At 43.7% G+C, this 18,309-nt stretch overlaps 1 protein-coding gene across 7 annotated transcripts in view; it reads left to right on the top strand.

Annotated features, from left to right (window-relative positions):
- The window catches only part of MAGI1 (membrane associated guanylate kinase, WW and PDZ domain containing 1), a 446,025-nt gene extending 437,865 nt beyond the window's left edge, over positions 1 to 8,160 (top strand). For 6 of the 7 annotated variants that reach the window (XM_077275974.1, XM_077275973.1, XM_077275972.1 and 3 more), the window contains one exon: positions 3,486 to 8,160. In XM_077275974.1, the coding sequence (XP_077132089.1) occupies positions 3,486 to 4,267 (782 nt within the window). In that variant the 3' untranslated portion in view covers positions 4,268 to 8,160. Of the gene's footprint in view, positions 1 to 1,664; positions 1,754 to 3,485 lie in introns of all 7 variants that reach the window. The other variant, XM_077275976.1, reaches the window with a different exon arrangement.
- The last annotated feature ends 10,149 nt before the right edge of the window (positions 8,161 to 18,309 follow it).

Genomic DNA, 18,309 nt, shown 5'->3' with positions numbered 1-18,309 from the left:
TTCTTGCTTCGTGTCACGGCTCCTGCGCAGGCATACTTTATCTGCTTATCTGCTGTTTATCTGACCTTTCCCAAGGTCAACAGTGCAGATAAAGTACGCCTGCGCCGGAGCCGCAACAGGAAGCAAAGAAGAAGACGTCATCATATGAAGATGGGAGGCGCTGGACCCGGACCGTGACGCCAGGACCGCACAAGGACCGCCCCTGGGTGAGTATAATCTAACTTGTTCTTCTTATCTTTCAGGTTACATCGGTGGCTTATCTACAGCATTACAGAATGCTGTAGGAAAACCCCTGATGGTGGTGGCCGCAGCTTATAGGCGAAAAATGGGGTGACAGATTCCCTTTAAGTGATACCTCCATTCTTCTCCTCTGAACCATAAACTTGTTAATATCTAGCACGCCCGATCGTCATTTCTGCTCACCTCTCTGATAGTCAAGAAAGAGCCTCGACCCAATGTACATTAGATTGTTGGAACCCGCCAACGTTATTGGCCACTCTAGGTTTGGAAAAGTGATGCTTCCCCTTTAATAAATTGTTGTCAATTCCGAAGATTTTTGAAAAATTCCGTTAAGCTGAACTGTTTCTTAGCAAGTAATGTATTATTATTATTATTTTTATTTTTTTTATTACACCATGAAAAAAAAATTGAAAAAAAATTCAAGAGCAGAATTATTGATGGCAAACGAACAAGGTCCACAGCATCAACATATCATCGTTAGCCAATTTAGGACTATACGAAGGGGAAAAGCAAAAAATTAGCCGCAAATGAATTGTATAGGAATGCAATGCTGTCTGCATCAATTTTCTGTATATATTTTTACTGTCCAATACTTATTGGTTTCCCGTTAAAATGCACTGTATTGTAAATTACCCATTGTATGACTTGTCCTGTTGTGAGGTGTTTCGCCTCTAGACGACACGGCTGTTGCACTGACAAAAGAGATAGGAAGCCAATTTAATGGGAAAAAAATGTGTTTTTTTTTTTCAATTATTATTATTTTTTTTTCCTGTTTTAAAAGAAAAGTCAAAGACTTTGAAAGTTGTGCTGCTAAAAAGTACAGGTGTAAACCGTCATGGGGTCAACTTGTTCCTTGGCCCCTATTTATTACAAATGTGAAGTTCCAGCTTATTACCTCTTACTATGGAACATGCTTCACAGTGAGGCTGTATCATTTTGTAAAGAGTTTTTCTTTTTCTTTTTTGTATTTTAATTTGACTGTTGTGGTCTCTGCTGTGGACTTGTATATATCTATAATATATATCTATTTTTTTTTTATTATTATCTTTTTTGTTGAATGTAAATGTTTTTTTTTTTCCTCTGGCATCTTGTCTGTTTCCTGTTTTTTGGAAAAGAAAATAGTTATTCTAGTCTTGTCTGTTAAAAAAAAAAAAAAAAAAAAAAAGAAAAGAAAAAAGAAAAAATTCACATTCTAGATGCCTAATGTCACTATAGAAACTGCAGATTTCACAGCCTTATTTGGATGTCATCTAACCAAACCTGGTCGGAATTCAAAATAAACCATCCTGAAATATGAAGATTGAATAATTTTTTTCTCTCCTTTCCTCTTTCAGTATGTAGGGTTTCTAAATCTTCTGCTTTTTCTCTTTCTTTCTCTCTGTTTTTCACTTCTTCTCTTGGTGCGGGGGCTATACCTTCCTCAGCGATGATACCTCCTAATATCGCTGCATGTATGAGAAATGAAAAGCTCGGCGAGTCTTGCATCTACCTTATGGGCCAAAATCAAACTACGGTTTGTAGCTAAATCACTATTAGGTGTTTCTGTGCTGTGGCCTAATTATTACCCATTGCTTGTGCTTTGCTAAAACTACCTAAGTGTATACAGCAACTCATGAACACCTTGCATTTCCCTGAACTGTATGTGTAAGTACACTACTTGGATGTTAAACATGCAGGCCTTGTTATTCCATTGCGACCACTTTGCAGAATTATGCTTGCAAGCTTAAGTGATATACATTTTTCAAGAGAAAAAAGCAAACAAACAAAAAAAAATTAAAAAAGTCCTTCCATGTGCTCGTCAATCGGCAACACTAACGATGCTGGTTATGTGGTGTCAGGTTTGTATGTGCTCTTAACGAATGTAAAGGTAGATTATCAAGTAGACATTAAAGTAGTATATCATTGTGGAAGGATTTAGGTTTTCTCTGCCAGTGATATAAAAAGAATGGCCATAATGTACAACATTGGCTATGTATCAAGGGTACCTTTAAAAGACCGCCATTTCTACGACTTAACACTATCAGGAAGGGGTGTAGGGTTGCTTACACGGGAGGAGATAAATGTTATCAAGGTATGGGTGGGTCTACACTTATGTTACTCAACTCCAGACGTAAGGTGCCATCAACGGGTGATGATTCAAGGAGGATATCCATTAAGTCCCCATACGCATTAGTTAGCCAAGCTTGACGATTTTGGCATAACATTCTGACTAGTGTATTTACTGGCCTCCAAATAGATGCTATCAGGCAAGAGAAGGATCGGTAGTTGGAATTTCAACTCCCAATCCTTTTGTGTTCAGGGAAAACCAGTGTCCTGCAACTCCAGACCTAAGGTGCCGCCAACAGGTGATGCTTCAAGGATATCCATTAAATTCCCCATTACACATTCGTTACCCAGGCTTTCCGATTTGGCAAAACTTGCTGACTATCGGATGTATTTAAGGGTTTCCCAACTACCACGAATAGATGATGTGTGGGGAGAGGAGGATTGGTAGTTGGAGTTTCAGCTCTCAATAATTTTGTTTTCATGAAAGGAAGGAGTCAAGCAGTGACTTTCTCCCCCCTCTGCCCATTGCAAATGGATGCGTGTTCTCCCATGCTAAGTGCTTACATGTATTGGGAAGTTGGGAGAGATTTCTGTCTGCTAAACTAAAGTATATGCCTGGCTTTAGAGCAAACACTTGTGGTGGTTCTTCATGAACTGAAAAGACCTAGGTCACTTGTGAAGTGCTATGGAAGTCCTGAAAACATAATCTGTTGGGTGTTTTTGAGGAGTTCAAGCTCAAGTGTTAAAAACTTTTCTAAAAACATTCACAACTATGAAGAGTTATCTTATAATTATCACAAATTGGCCAACAGAATAGAAGATGCTTAAATATCCAGGCAGTGATCAAAAGTCCATCTGTTAGTGGCATTAGGATCACACTAAGACCATCTACTTTAATGAGGACAACTTTCAACATTATGTATGTTTCAGGGCATATGTCCTGTTTCTTTGGGATATTCAATCATATTATTAGCTGGTACGAATTGAAAAACATTCAGGCCATAACGCAAAGGTAGATTGACACCAAATTTGACCTAACTAATGTGTGCGCTAAATTAAAGTCACTGTAAATTAACAGGCTTCAGTTAATCAATAGGCGTACTGACCGCTTTAACAAATGTGTGTTGCAGACACTAACCTAGGAGAGGAGAGCTTTCTCATGCTTAAGTGAAAAAACTAATTTTATTTTTCCTCTCCAGAACCCAACAGTGACAGCATCAGCCCCACAGCCAGCTCACAAAATCTTTCGAAAATGAACACACTAACACCTGAAAGACATCCCATGCCATTGGAGTTCAGTTACCCACCAAATACTCACAAATCATTACAGCATGAGGAAAAACGGACTTATGTCAAAGACCCTAAAGGCAACAGGGACTATAACAGACAACACACTGACCATCACACTTGGAATGGGTCATCTAAAAATAATTCTGTACAAAGTAGCCGAAGGGACAGGTCCCCTGAGGCTAGACACCCAAGGCAAGGGGAAAAAATGGTGGTTAACGGACAGAAAAAAATGTCTCCTGAGAAGAGAACAGAAGGGGCAAGGAGCAATGAAAATACATTAGAAAGAAAAGAGAGAGAGCGGTATGAACGAAGGAGAGATGATTCTCCTCGAAGAACACGGGAAAGGTCACCTGCACGAAAGAGGGATGGGTCACCAAATCGAAGAAGAAAGTCACTCGATCGGTTTATGGATCCAAGAAGATCACCTGATCGAAGAAGAGATAGTTCTCCTGATAGGAGAAGGGCAAAGTCAACCGATAGAAGAAGGGAAAGATCTCCTGATAGAAGAAGAGATCGCTCTCCTGAGAGGAGAAGGGAGAGGTCTCCAGAGAGAAGAAGCCGAGATCAAAAACCTGGTAACAGGGATCGGGATGATACCAGTCTGAAATACGACACAATAAGAAGTTCTAAACATCCCTCAGCACAACGGAGGAGACCCTATAAGGAATGTAACACAGATCTCAGTATCTGATCCATCTGATGTCACATTCTCTTATCTAAGGAGGCTCTGAGAACAGCAAATTCTTAATAGTGTCTTACCGAAGCACCTAACGATCCTAGAGCTCCAAAAAAATGTTTTATGCAGATGAAACCTTACTACAGAGTGTTGTGCCTGATGTATATTAAAGAAAGTATTTTTGATGTATTTTTTTTAATTTATTTGCCAAATGTAAACCCCTAAGGGATAATAACATGTTCTTCAAGAAGCTATTTTATTGACGATGTTCATTTATGGACTTTTATTTTCAGACATTTTCTTCTGTGGAACATGTTCATAGCACTGGAAAGCAAACCACAATTTTTTTCTGTTATTTTTTTTTTTTTGGGGGGGGGGGGGCTAGCCTTCATTAACACATTTTTTGACTGTTAATTACCTGAAATTATTGATTTAATTAATTTGAAGGATGATGAGTAATTGAACTATGAGTTATGGTTACATAAGCTGGTGATGGGATGTATTGAAATGTAGAAGACCAGATCGAAGACTAAGGAGGTAACTATGAGAAGATACCTGAGACTACTATTGCGATGAAGGACATATACAAGCACACTTCGCACAAGGATGATCATTTAAGTGTTTTTGGTTTGTAAGGTAGCTCTGGGATTATAATTCCCTAAGGATACTTGCCAAAGCCTACTTGCCATAGGTAATAAGAATGCAAAGTGTTTAAGAAAGATCAAAGCATGCTTCTTCATGACCATAAGGTGGCCAATCGTCCATTGTGCTACAATATTCTGTTGGCTCCTATCCTTAAATACACAATTTTCATTTCTTTCTAAAAAAAAAAAAAATTTCAAAAAAATTGGGGAAAAATGGTTTTCCATTGGAAACGATGAGGTATACAGGTCCCAATGCATGGTCTAAAAACAAGTATCTGATTTCTTCTTTTCCATCGCAAGTCTTTTACAGCAGCTGTCAACACGTCTGCTGCGTATCCTTGGTCCAAGACAATATTGCGTTACTGCCTAGCTGAGCCGAAATGTCTGCCATCGCTCTGATTTTGCTGCTTTTACAGTGCATTGATGTAAAAAAAACAAAAAAAAAACAAAACATATTTTCATACTGACATGAATGAGCATTGCGAGTCTATCACTGTTGTTGCTATGGTACTGTACAAAAAAAAAGGCCAATCATTGTGTGTACAGAGTTAAAATTGTAATTATTCAAGCTTGTTAAAATAACGAAATGCCTTTTTTTCCATGTATAAAAGATACTTTATGACGATAAAAACAGAAAAAAAAATGCAAGGAATGTGATAAGTGTTTATATTTCTGAGAATGAAGAGAAAAAAATAAAAAATCGGGGATATATTTTAATGTAAACTGAATCAGGTATGTAAAAGTGTAATTTCTTTTCAAGAAAGCAGAATCCATAAGAGTGATTTGGAATTTTTTTTACTTTTTTTTTTTTTTTCCATTTTTGAGACTTAAGACTAGGTTACTGCATTGTGGACCTCCATTATTAAGCACTTGTATACACCCTTCAGTCATCATATCATTTACCTTATCGATGGTGTTCTTCTATGTCTTGACAAAAAAAAAAGAGGTTTGTGGGCCAATCTTTGTTTAAATACTATGCATTGATCGATTCAACACTGTCCATTGCTGTTGCTTTATTTAACATTTCGGGAGTTGATGTATGATTTGATTGAAGCCGATTGTGGACTTTTGCCCGTAAAGGCAAACGGAACACAATGTATGTAGCTAGACAAGCAAGTCTGTGAATGCTATTTTTATTATAAATAAAGTTTTTCAATACAAAATGATCACGGTGTTAATGAGAGATGACGTTCCGCATGTTGGTTTTTCCTAACTTTTTGGATTTACCCCAAAGACTAACCTAAAAAATTTCTCCCAAAAATGTCTTTCGATGTAGAATCTGTTGTCTTCTCCAAGTCAACCACTGTGTAGGCTCCCAACTTTTTGACTTCTTCTCCAATTTTGTTCAAAATAGTTTTTATTGGAAATTTTTATAATTCTACAAAATGGGTTTGAACAACAGGAAGGGAAAAATATGGGGAAACAAGGGAAAAAAGGTCATTTTCCAATCTTGTTCTTCTAACCTTTTCTCCTTCTAGGACTTTTTCTTCTTCTCATTTTCCATGACAGATAAAGTACAGGACTAAGGAATGTGTATGAAGCATTATAAAAAGTCTTGGAGTATTACACCATTTTACCTTTTCAGGTTCCTCTCGTAAACAAGACGTGGTCAGTATGAAACATCTACATCTAACCTCAGATGTATCAGAAAACTTTTTACGTCTCAAAGTTGTGGATCTTTAGACTCAGAAATTAAAAGTCAAGATGTTTTTTGTCATTTTTAAAAAAAAAAACCACAATATTCGATGTGTTAGATACTTCAAGACCAGGCAAGTGGATTCTGGTTGAGCAAGGTGGGCAAGCAGGTCTTTCTCAGGAGACAACCCATCAACTCCGACTTGACGTAAGATTACAGGGAGCCATATAATGGCTATTAAATACAAAAAAAAATCTTTGAAAGGGTCGCATCCTGTAAGGAATTCTATTTCAAATTTGTGTTCGTTAAGAGGTCACTTAAAATTAGAAATAAAGTACCTATTCAAGAAATAGCACCACTTGTAACCAGGGTCCATTTACTGTTCTTTACAACAGTCTGGAAAATATAATTTTTTGCCCCTGTATGAGTTAGTGGCGCAATAACCATTCAGAAAGAAAAACAATTGATTTCCATAGGGGATTTACAGGCAAGGACCTAGCCTAGGTACACAGAAGAATAGGCATTGCCAACTCAATAGTACCTACACTAGATGCCACTTCATTGTTTCCAGGTTGTGTTATAGTCCACACTGCTCTGGTTGAAGCAAACTTTCCAGCACATCCTACCAGTACAATAAAATGGGGGACACAAGTTTCCACTTCTTTCCTTTGCTCTGATAAATTGTATACACCCAACCCTTGCACCATTCTGATTCGACTTCAGTTTTTCCATGTTGAATGGCAAATTACTAAATAGTTTAGTTGCTGAGAGACCATTGTTGGGACCTTCACTAGATTGGCGGTCAGGAGCCTCCATTTCCTCCATAACCACACAACAATGGCGAGGGGCATTTATCAAGTGGGAGAAAAAAGGCTAAACTTCAAATAGACAGAAAAGACTAGTAGTCTCTGGAATATACAGAAAGAGTAACCGTGGTTTTAATTATATTCATAAATCTATAGTGTGAAAATAAGGAACTATAGAATATACGTAATCGGAGAAACTGATTATTCATTCTGAAAATTGCCAGTTCATGGGTAAAATGTTCACTGAATACAGACTTTCCCATTACTGATAATAGATGACAGTTGGTGCTCATAAAGTTCTACGGAGAACTCTAGCTCCTCCCCCTCCATAGAGTTCTAAAAGCACCAACTGTCATCTATCTCAGTAATGAGAAAAATCTGTCTTCACTCAATACAGATGTCACAGCTTTTACTCCTGAAATGAGTGTTCATGGTCAGTCTAGGAGGAAGAAGCAGATTTCTTTGATAGGATATATAACAACGTGGCTTATTTTCATATGAGCTATTGATTTGTTAAATAAAAATTAAATCAATGGTTTCTATTAAGTTTACAGCAACGCATAGAAGTTTCTCTACAAGATTAGATACTTGCACTAGTGATCAGAAGATGAAGGACAGAGCCATATTGTAGGTGAAGGTTCTAGCAGACATGGCCGCTGCATATCTTGGCTTTGGCTCTAGGAGAGGAACACTGAAACCCAGATATCACTCCCATGAAAGTGATTAAAGTCTAAGTTATGTTATTGTGCGTAAGAAGGTACGGAGAAAGGATGCAAAAGGGTAAGTAGAAGATATTGGCGTTATGGCATGAACATATTGTCTACCGATTCCGTATGCGACTGGTCTGCCGCAAAGGGGTGGCAATGGTGAGAATAGATTTATTATTGTGTACGTTAGTCTGGAAAGTAGTCAGGATTGTAAATGAGCTTGAGATGGGAAGAGATGAAAAAATAAATAAAATAAAATATATATACAGTATATATAAAATGTATATATTATATATTACAATTTCTTATTTTTTTTTACCTCTTAAATAAAAAACAAAAAGACTTTCTAAAATTGGAATCGCCATAAATAATATCATTCCACTAGGATTTTATTTTCCCATTCAGCACATTATTTGGTAAAATGAATGGTGTCATTCAAAACTACAACTCGTCCTGCAAAAGAGAAGTGCTCATATGGTAATGTGGATGGGGGGGTGAATGACTCTTGGACAAAAGGGAGGAAAAATCGACAGCACAAAAATGTTAAATCGCCAACTATCAGGCCATTTTGTGGCTGGGTGCAATGTATGAATATGCATGAGACGTCCGCGCTGGTATCTCTCGTGGCGCAGCATTAAACCTTCATGATCCTTCTCTATCTTGATTTGAGAACACGGAGGGGCAGACAATTTCATTTAATGCTAATGTGACTTTTTCACAGTGAACAAACACAGCTTGTGATAAGGTGATGTTCTATTAAACCCCTATGCCGGCTATTTTCCACGTGATCACCATGGGCAGCTGATGACTCAGTCTGAAAGTCACATTTTAAGTAGACGCTCCAATTTATTTGCCTTGATAACATATTAACTCTACATCCAGGCGCCATGACCAATCCTCCTCCAGTTATTGTCTCCTTGTCAAAGAATATAATCCCCGAACGCATGCCGTTAATCCATGACCTCCATAACGTAGGTGAATTTCTTCTAAAACTTTTATTATTTCTCGTCATTTTAATCACCTTGTAATGAAGAGCTTACAGTTCCACAACCTTCCACCGTACTAATCTAGCGGGTAACGAAACTGATTAGCAGCTTTTTATATACACTGTATATTGACAGCTGCTATTCAGTGCTGGGGGCGGGGTTGGACTAGGAGGCACCAGACAACTAGTCATCTAGTAATGAAATCAGTGTTTTATCAGGAGATTATGGAAGCAACACCCAGCCAGTAAGTGGCGCATTATTGGAATCAGGCTCTGAGTACCTACATCATGCTGCTCCTGTTGACCGATTCGCCTTAAAAAGGGTATGTATCACTTTTGCAACCAATTTTTAATGGCTATAAGGCATGTGAAATAAAAAAGTATTTTTTTTTTCAAATAGTATTGATGATAAATACTCTTGAGTTTTGTGTCTATACAAACTTATGTGCCTCCATGTATACAGACCACAAGAAGCCAAAGTGAGTTGTTTGATCCGGTAGTCGTGATTTAGTGTCTTACATCTTCTGTGTATATAAAGAACTAGATGGTGGACCGATCCGAACGCATCGGGTATTCTGGAGTATGCATGTATGTATATAGCAGCCACATAGTATATAGCACAGGCTACGTACTATATAGGAGGCATGTAGTATATAGCAGACAAATACTATGTGGCCTGTGCTATATACTATGTGGCTGCTATATGCATGCATACATACATATTGTAGAATACCCGATGCGTTAATACAGGCCACGCAATATATAACAGTGGCCACGCAGTATATAACACAGCCCAAACAGTATATAACACAGCCCAAACAGTATATAACACAGGCCACGCAGTATATAACACAGGCCACGCAGTATATAGCAGCCATGTAGTATATAACGCAGCCCACGCAGTATATAACCCTCCCTCATAGTATTTAGCAGTGTGGGCACCATATCCCTGTTAAAAAAAAATAATTAAAATAAAAAATAGTTATATACTCACCCGCAGGGATCCAGCGAAGCTCTGGCGATGCGCACGCGGCTGCCTCCATCTTCCGTTCCCAGGATGCATTACGAAACTACCCAGAAGACTTAGCGGTCTCGCGAGACCGCTAAGTCTTCTGGATAATTTCGCAATGCATCTCTGGGAACGGAAGATGGCGGCAGGCGCGAGCGCATCGTCCGACGACGGAAGGTGAGAATAGCAGATTTTTTGCTTTATTATTTTTAACATTACATTTTTTTTACTATTGATTCTGCATAGGCAGCATCAATAGTAAAAAGTTGGGGACACACAGGGTTAATAGCAGCGGTAACTGAGTGCGTTACCCGCGCCATAATGCGGTCCGTTACTGCTGGCATTAACCCCGTGTTTGCGGTGACCGGAGGGGAGTATGCGGGCGCCGGGCACTGACTGCAGGGGAGTAGGGAGGGACTAATCGGACTGTGCCCGTCGCTGATTGGTCACGGCAGCCATGACAGGCAGCTGGCGAGACCAATCAGCGATGTGGGATTTCCGTGATGGAAGTTGCAGACAGAAAGACGGAAGTACCCCTTAGACAATTATATATATAGATTCCAAAACTATCAGCAGGATGCTGCAATGCCAAAGGTTCAGGTATGAGGCACAGGAGAGACTACAGGCTGTTTTCTGTGCAGCAGCATGGATGTCACAGGCAGTGTGCTAAGTCCTCCCTGCTGCAGGGAGAGTTAGAGATTACTGCTTGGTAACAGCCTTAAAGGGAATCTATCACCAGGTTTGTGCTACCTCATCCGACAGTAGCATGTTGTAGAGAAAGAAACCTCGAATCCAACACTGTATCACTTAGTTTACTGGGTGCAGCGGTTCTAACACGGAGTTTTTAGATGTAGGATGCAGCAGAGCAGAGGAAGCTAACCACGCCCACACCAGGCTTTATTTGTACATAGTCTATTGACATTGAGCTACTTATCACAGGAGGGGTGGAGTCAGACTAGCATTTAGTGAACCTAGCAAACAAGTCACACAAAAAACAAGTGTGAACTTGCACTTTTTTTGCAATTTCACCGCACTTGGAATTTTTTTCCCATTTTTTAGTACATGACATGGTAAAACCAATGGTGTCGTTGAAAATTACAACTCATCCCGCAAAAAATAAGCCCTCACATGGCTATATTGACAGAAAAATAAAAAAGTTATGGCTGTGGGAAGGAGGGGAGCGAAAAACGAAAACTGAAAAAAGCCATGGGGGTTAAGGGGTTAATATTGCACAGCTGATGGCATCATCATTTGGACATTACTAAGGCAATCCTGCTGGTAACAATAGAATATACACTCACTGGCCACTTTATTAGGTACACCTGTCCAACTTCTTGTTAACACTTAATTTCTAATCAGCCAATCACATGGCGGCAACTCAGTGCATTTAGGCATGTAGACATGGTCAAGACAATCTCCTGCAGTTCAAACCGAGCATCAGTATGGGGAAGAAAGGTGATTTGAGTGCCTTTGAACGTGGCATGGTTGTTGGTGCCACAAGGGCTGGTCTGAGTATTTCAGAAACTGCTGATCTACTGGGATTTTCACGCACAACCATCTCTAGGGTTTACAGAGAATGGTCCGAAAAAGAAAAAAAATCCAGTGAGCGGCAGTTCTGTGGGCGGAAATGCCTTGTTGATGCCAGAGGTCAGAGGAGAATGGGCAGACTGGTTCGAGCTGATAGAAAGGCAACAGTGACTCAAATCGCCACCCGTTACAACCAAGGTAGGCCTAAGAGCATCTCTGAACGCACAGTGCGTCGAACTTTGAGGCAGATGGGCTACAGCAGCAGAAGACCACACCGGGTACCACTCCTTTCAGCTAAGAACAGGAAACTGAGGCTACAATTTGTACAAGCTCATCGAAATTGGACAGTAGAAGATTGGAAAAACGTTGCTTGGTCTGATGAGTCTCGATTTCTGCTGCGACATTCGGATGGTAGGGTCAGAATTTGGCGTAAACAACATGAAAGCATGGATCCATCCTGCCTTGTATGGAGCATCTTTGGGATGTGCAGCCGACAAATCTGCGGCAACTGTGTGATGCCATCATGTCAATATGGACCAAAATCTCTGAGGAATGCTTCCAGCACCTTGTTGAATCTATGCCACGAAGAATTGAGGCAGTTCTGAAGGCAAAAGGGGGTCCAACCCGTTACTAGCATGGTGTACCTAATAAAGTGGCCGGTGAGTGTATAATGTTATGGGTAGGGATGAGCGAACCTGTGGAAGTTTGGGCTTGACTGAACTTTAGTCCAAAGTAAAGTTTGCTTCGGGTACCAGAACTTGAACCCGAACCCCGTAGAAATCAATGGGGGCCTGAACTTTGGAGCTGGAAAATCTTCTGTAATGGGGTCTACCGTGCTGGAGTACCTTTCAGTACCACCCCGTGTTTCAGGAGGTCCACTCTGCTTTGGCTGGAGTCTGAGTGAAGGACGCTGGCTGGAATTGCTTGGTTACATGGGCGCATATAAAAGATCACTGCTTCTCCACGTATTACCAGTGTGACAAAACTTTACTCACAGGACACAGAATATATCACACAGGCCAGACATACATTACAATAGCCGCAGGTGGCCGGAGCCTGCCGATATTTACTGTGGGAATTACAAAGGTGGGGGAGGACAGAAGGGGGATATCTTGTCCCCTCTGCCCAGGGGCGCAGTTTTTGGGCTGATGCATTAGGGACATGCATCTCACATGGAACCTATTATACATACATAGAACTGCACAACATATTTTGGGTGCTGGGGGGTTCCATAACACGGCTCCCCTTTTCAGCGACGCGATCGGCATACACAGTCTGATCCTTAACGGATCGGTTTGGGGATGACCGAAGTTTATGGGGTTGGTACAAGTTCCGTTTGTCGACTTAGTCCATTGGCGTTACCGTTTTGGTTGCCGGGTCTGTAGTGGATGGTGAAGTCCAGAGGTTGTAGGGCTAAACTCCACCGCAGTAATCTGGCGTTGTCTCCGGAGACCCGATTAAGCCAGACTAGGGGATTATGGTCCGTTAGGAGGGAAAACTGTCGTCCATACAAATATGGTTGCAACTTTTTGAGTGCCCATACTACTGCCAGGCACTCCTTCTCGATGGACGCATAGCTTACTTCACGGGGCAGTAGTTTCCGACTCAGGTAAGCTACCGGGTGTTCTTGGCCGTCCGGCCCGATTTGGCTCAGTACTGCCCCCAATCCAAACATAGAAGCGTCTGTGTGAACAAGGAAATGTTTAGTTGGATCGGGTGCGGCCAATACAGGGGTATTGGTGAGGGCGTCCTTTAGCTGGCGGAAGGCTTCCTCACACTCTGGGGTCCAGGTTACCTGGCGGGGTTGGTTCTTATGGGTCAGATCAGTGAGGGGCTTGGCTACGCTGCTGTAATTGGGAACAAATTTCCTGTAATACCCCGCTGTCCCTAGAAACGCCATGACCTGGGTTTTAATGTGTGGGGTGGGCCATTTGGCTATGGCCTCAATCTTGGCTGGTTCTGGTCGCTGTTTCCCACTTCCCACCCAATGCCCTAAATACTGAACCTCTGCTTTGCCCATGTGACACTTGTTTGGGTTCAGGGTGATTCCGGCCTTGTGGATCCTGTCCAATACTGTCTCTAGGTGATTTAGATGCTCTTCCCATGTAGATAGCGATGTCATCCAGGTAGGCACAAGCATAGTCCTGGAGACCATCCAGAAGCCGGTCAGCCAGCCTCTGGAAGGTCGCCGGGGCATTCTTCATCCCGAATAGCATAACTCGAAACTGGAATAAGCCGAACGGGGTGACAAATGCCGACTTGGGAATAGCGTCAGGACTAAGGGGAATCTGCCAGTAGCCTTTGCATAGATCGATGGTGGTCAAATACTTTGCCCCGCCAGCCGGTCTAACAACTCATCCACACGCGGCATGGGATACGCATCCGTCACCGTTTTCTCATTGAGCTTACAATAGTCTACACAAAACCGTGTAGTCCCATCCTTCTTGGGCACTAACACTATGGGGGATGCCCAGGGACTATCTGACTCTTCAATGACCCCTAAACGCAACATCTCTTGTATCTCTTGTCGCATCCCTTCTCGTACAGACTCAGGGACGCGGAAGGGGGGTTGTCGCAGGGGGGTCTGATCCTGGGTCTCAACCTTGTGTTGTGCCAGGTGAGTGTACCCTGGTCTCCCCGAAAACATCCTCTGTCACTGCCTCAACAATGCCTCCGCCTGCTGTCTCTCCCAGGGACCTAGGTCTTCACCCAAGTGTACCTGGTCCCATGTTGTAGACTGAGTCCTTTCCCCTAAGACATCAGGCAAGGGAAGTCCGGCTAAATCCTCTGCCTCAGGTGCACAGATGGCCACTACCTCTTCAGGGCGCTCCTGGTAGGGCTTCAGCATATTCACGTGGAACATGCGGATAACCCTGGGGTCGTCACAATCGGCGACATTATAGGTGGTGTCGGCTATTTTCCCCACTACCTGGTAGGGCCCCTGCCATGCACCTTGGAACTTGTTCTGCCTAGTGGGCTCTGACACCAGGACCTTCTGTCCTATTTCCAAGGTGCGTTCTCTGGCCCTCCGATCGTACCATATGCGCTGGCGCTGCTGGGCCACCTGCATGTTCCCACGTACAGCCTGGGTCAGCTCCTGTAGGCGGTCCTGGAATTCCAGCACATAGCGTACAATAGGTACCCCTTCTATGATGCCCTCCCCTTCCCAGTGTTCTAGCACTAAGTCTAGGGGTCCCCTTACCCGCCTCCCGTATACCAGTTCAGACGGGGAGAACCCCGTGGATTCTTGGGGCACCTCCCAATAGGCAAACAGGAGGTGTGGAAAGAATTTCTCCCAGTCCCTGTAGGTCCTGGTAAAAGTCCCAATGAGTTGTTTTAACGTCCTGTTAAAGCGTTCACACAACCCATTGGTTTGTGGGTGGTACGGGGCGCTTCTAATGGACTTTACACCGCACAGCTTCCACCTCTGGTCACCTCTGCTGTAAACTGGGTACCCTGGTCTGAGATAATCTCCCGGGGAAATCCAACCCGTGAGAAAACCTGGAGCAGTGCAGCCGCCACCGTCTCTGCCAGTATGTTAGGTAACGCAACCGCCTCTGGATACCGTGTGGCATAATCTACCACTGTCAATATATACCTTTTCCCTGACAGACTGGGTTTGGCTAACGGCCCTATCAGATTGACTGCTACTCAGCTAAATGGTTCCTCCACAATGGGGAGGGGGTGTAATTTGGCCTTGCATCGATCTCCCCTCTTGCCAATGCGCTGGCAACTGTCACAGGTCTGGCAGTACTGACGATCATCATAGGTTACCCACGGCCAAAGGAGGTTTTGTGTCAGACGATGCCTGGTGCGACAGATGACGAAGTGCCCGGCCAAGGGTATGTCAGGAGAGATTTGAAGTAACTCCTGCATATACTTCTTGGGAAATACCAGCTGTCGTTTTATAGTGGACCTCGTCCCTGTGTGGTGCTGCTCTGTGATCCGGTAAAGGAGTCCCTGCTTCCATACAAACTGTTCTCCTTCCAGTACCCCTCTCCCCTCCTGTGCCTTCCCACGATATCCCTCCAATGAAGGATCCTCAAGTAACTCCCTCTTAAATTAAGCTGGGGTGGCCCAAGAAATGTGTCTGGCTATGGGAATACGTGTAGGGCTGGGATGTCTTACCTGGGCCTCCTCTGAGTGTGATTCCACCTCCGCAGCTCGAGCTTGTCTCCGGGTGGTCAAAGGATATGTCTCAGCCAGAAGGGCAACTGAGAAGGCAGACAACATGGGCCCCAAGGCAGACAACATGGGCCCCAAGTCATTTCCCATCAAGACGTCTGCAGGCAAATCCTCTATCAAGCCGACCTCAACAAGGCCATCCCCGACTCCCGAGTTTAGGTGAATCCTGGCAGTGGGCAGTCGATGTATGGCTCCCCCTGCTACACAACTGCCACTGTCCGCTCCGTCTTCTCTTGGTCCCGGGCGAGATGAGGCTTCACAAGGGTCAAAGTTGCCCCGGAATCTCTTAGTCCCTGCATAAGTTTCTCATTAACCCACATGACCTGTCGATGCTGTTGTCGATTATCTGCCTGGGCTGCCTGCATGGGGTCTACTTCATGCAGCACTTCCTCCATCTCTTCCAGCCCCTGGTTAGTCGTAGCCCCCAATGCCGGGTCAGCTTCGCCTTGGTAACAGTGTACAGCGGCCTGGCTGAAGGTAGCTGTTCCCGCCTTTGGCCACTGGGTATGCTGAGTCCGGTTGGGACATTGTCTTTGCATGTGGCCCAGCTGATGGCAGGTGTGGCATCGCGCCCCAGGGGGACTGTGGTAGGCTGGGTTTTTAGCTGGTCCCCCTTCAATTTTCTGTGGTTTGGGGGCCTCCAGGTCCATGGGCGGACCCCTAGTGACCATCTTTGATCCGGACAACTGAGGCCTCCTGGCATTATGATGTTCATCGGCCAGACGAGCGGCCTCCTCAAGAGTCGTTGGCCGCCTGTCCCGAAGCCATTCCTGTGTCTTTGGGGTTAGTCCATTAAAGAATCATTCTAACAAAAAGAGCTGGAGGATGTCCTCCTTAGTGGTTGCTTGGCTCCCTTGTACCCACTGTAGCAGTGACTGCCGTAATTTACTGGCCCATTCAACGTGGGTATCGGTTACTCATTTTATAAGTCCGTGGAACTTTTGGCGGTATGCCTCTGGTGCCAGCGCATACCGAGCCAAGATCACTTCTTTGATCCACTCATAGTCCATACAGTCTTCATCATGTACTGTGCGATAGGCGTCTGCTGCCCGGCCTGTCAGCTTGCTGGCCAGAATCTGAACCCGTTCCTCCGGCTTCACTTGATGAAGGGCACACTGCCGCTCAAAGTCCTGCAGAAAGCCATCAATGTCTTCCTCTGCCTCCCCCCAACTGTCGGAAGGCATTATACTGGATCTTTTTGTGGCTTACTGTTGAAGGTACCTGGGTGGAGGCCAAAGCCCCCCCTGCTCGCTGACTCTCCATCCAGCTCCACTTTGGTCCGCTCTGCCAACTCCATCTTGGCTAGCTCTATCCTGGTCCGCTCGGCCATCTTTTCCTTCAGATCAGTACGCACATCAGCCATCACCTCTCGTATGATCTCTACTGCAGGGTTTCGGCCATTGAACGCCACTCTGTTCTTTACCTCCCTCTGGAATTCAGTCTCCTCCACGTTCACATTGGGGGGCGCTGCACTGTCGTGTTCCATAATGGCTACTATCAAATCCGCTTTTGTTTTGTTGCTGGCGATTAACCCTCGGGCTTCCACCAGATCTTTTAATGTAGTCAACTTCTGGAAGTTGTTTTCCATTCATTCCTTTCCTCCTGTAGATGGGGTATCACATCCCGCTGTCTGCCACCAGTGTAACGGGGTCTACCGTTCTGGAGTACCTCTTTCAGTACCACCCCGTGTTTCAGGAGGTCCACTCTGCTTTGGCTGGAGTCTGAATGAAGGACGCTGGCTGGAATTGCTTGGTTACATGGGCGCATATAAAAGATCACTGCTTCTCCACGTATTACCAGTGTGACAACACTTTACTCACAGGACACAGAATATATCACACAGATACAGAGGGCGGGCCAATTGAAAAGCGGCAGGCCAGACATACATTACAATAGCCGCAGGTGGCCGGAGCCTGCCGATATTTACTGTGGGAATTATAAAGGTGGGGGAGGACAGAAGGGGGATATCTTGTCCCCTCTGCCCAGGGGTGCAGCCTGTGGGCTTATGCATTAGGGACATGCATCTCACATGGAACCTATTATACATACATATAACTGCACAACATATTCTGGGTGCTGGGGGGTTCCGTAAGATCTTCCACATACCCAAACTTTACGGTTTAGGCTCTCTCATCCAAAGTTATGGAGGTTTGTTATGGTTACCTAGGGCATTCTTATGGCTCCCATACACATTTGAGCAACATCAGCTAACCGCTTAAAGGGTATGTGGGCTACAGACTCTCCCCCAACAGATGATGTCATGGGAGGTAAGGATCCAGCATGTCTGAATTTGGATTGTTGATCATTTTGTTCTCAGTAAGATTAGCCATCGGCAGAGAAGTCCGATAGCGGCTCTCTCGTAGACAACACAGGAGTGCTTGGCAGTAAGCGCTCCTAAGTCACGAGTGATAGTTGCCAACCAAACGATTGCCCGAGCCATTGTTCAGCTAACACCTAGCTACTGTTTATGTGGCCTCTTTGGCCTTCTACACCATAAAACTAAAATGTTAATAATTTGAACCCTACAAGATGGGCCATGACACACGGCGTCTTCTTAT

This window comes from Ranitomeya variabilis, chromosome 8 (assembly GCF_051348905.1).
Source record: "Ranitomeya variabilis isolate aRanVar5 chromosome 8, aRanVar5.hap1, whole genome shotgun sequence".
Classification (NCBI taxonomy): domain Eukaryota; kingdom Metazoa; phylum Chordata; class Amphibia; order Anura; family Dendrobatidae; genus Ranitomeya; species Ranitomeya variabilis.
This window is presented reverse-complemented; position numbering and strand designations above follow the sequence as displayed.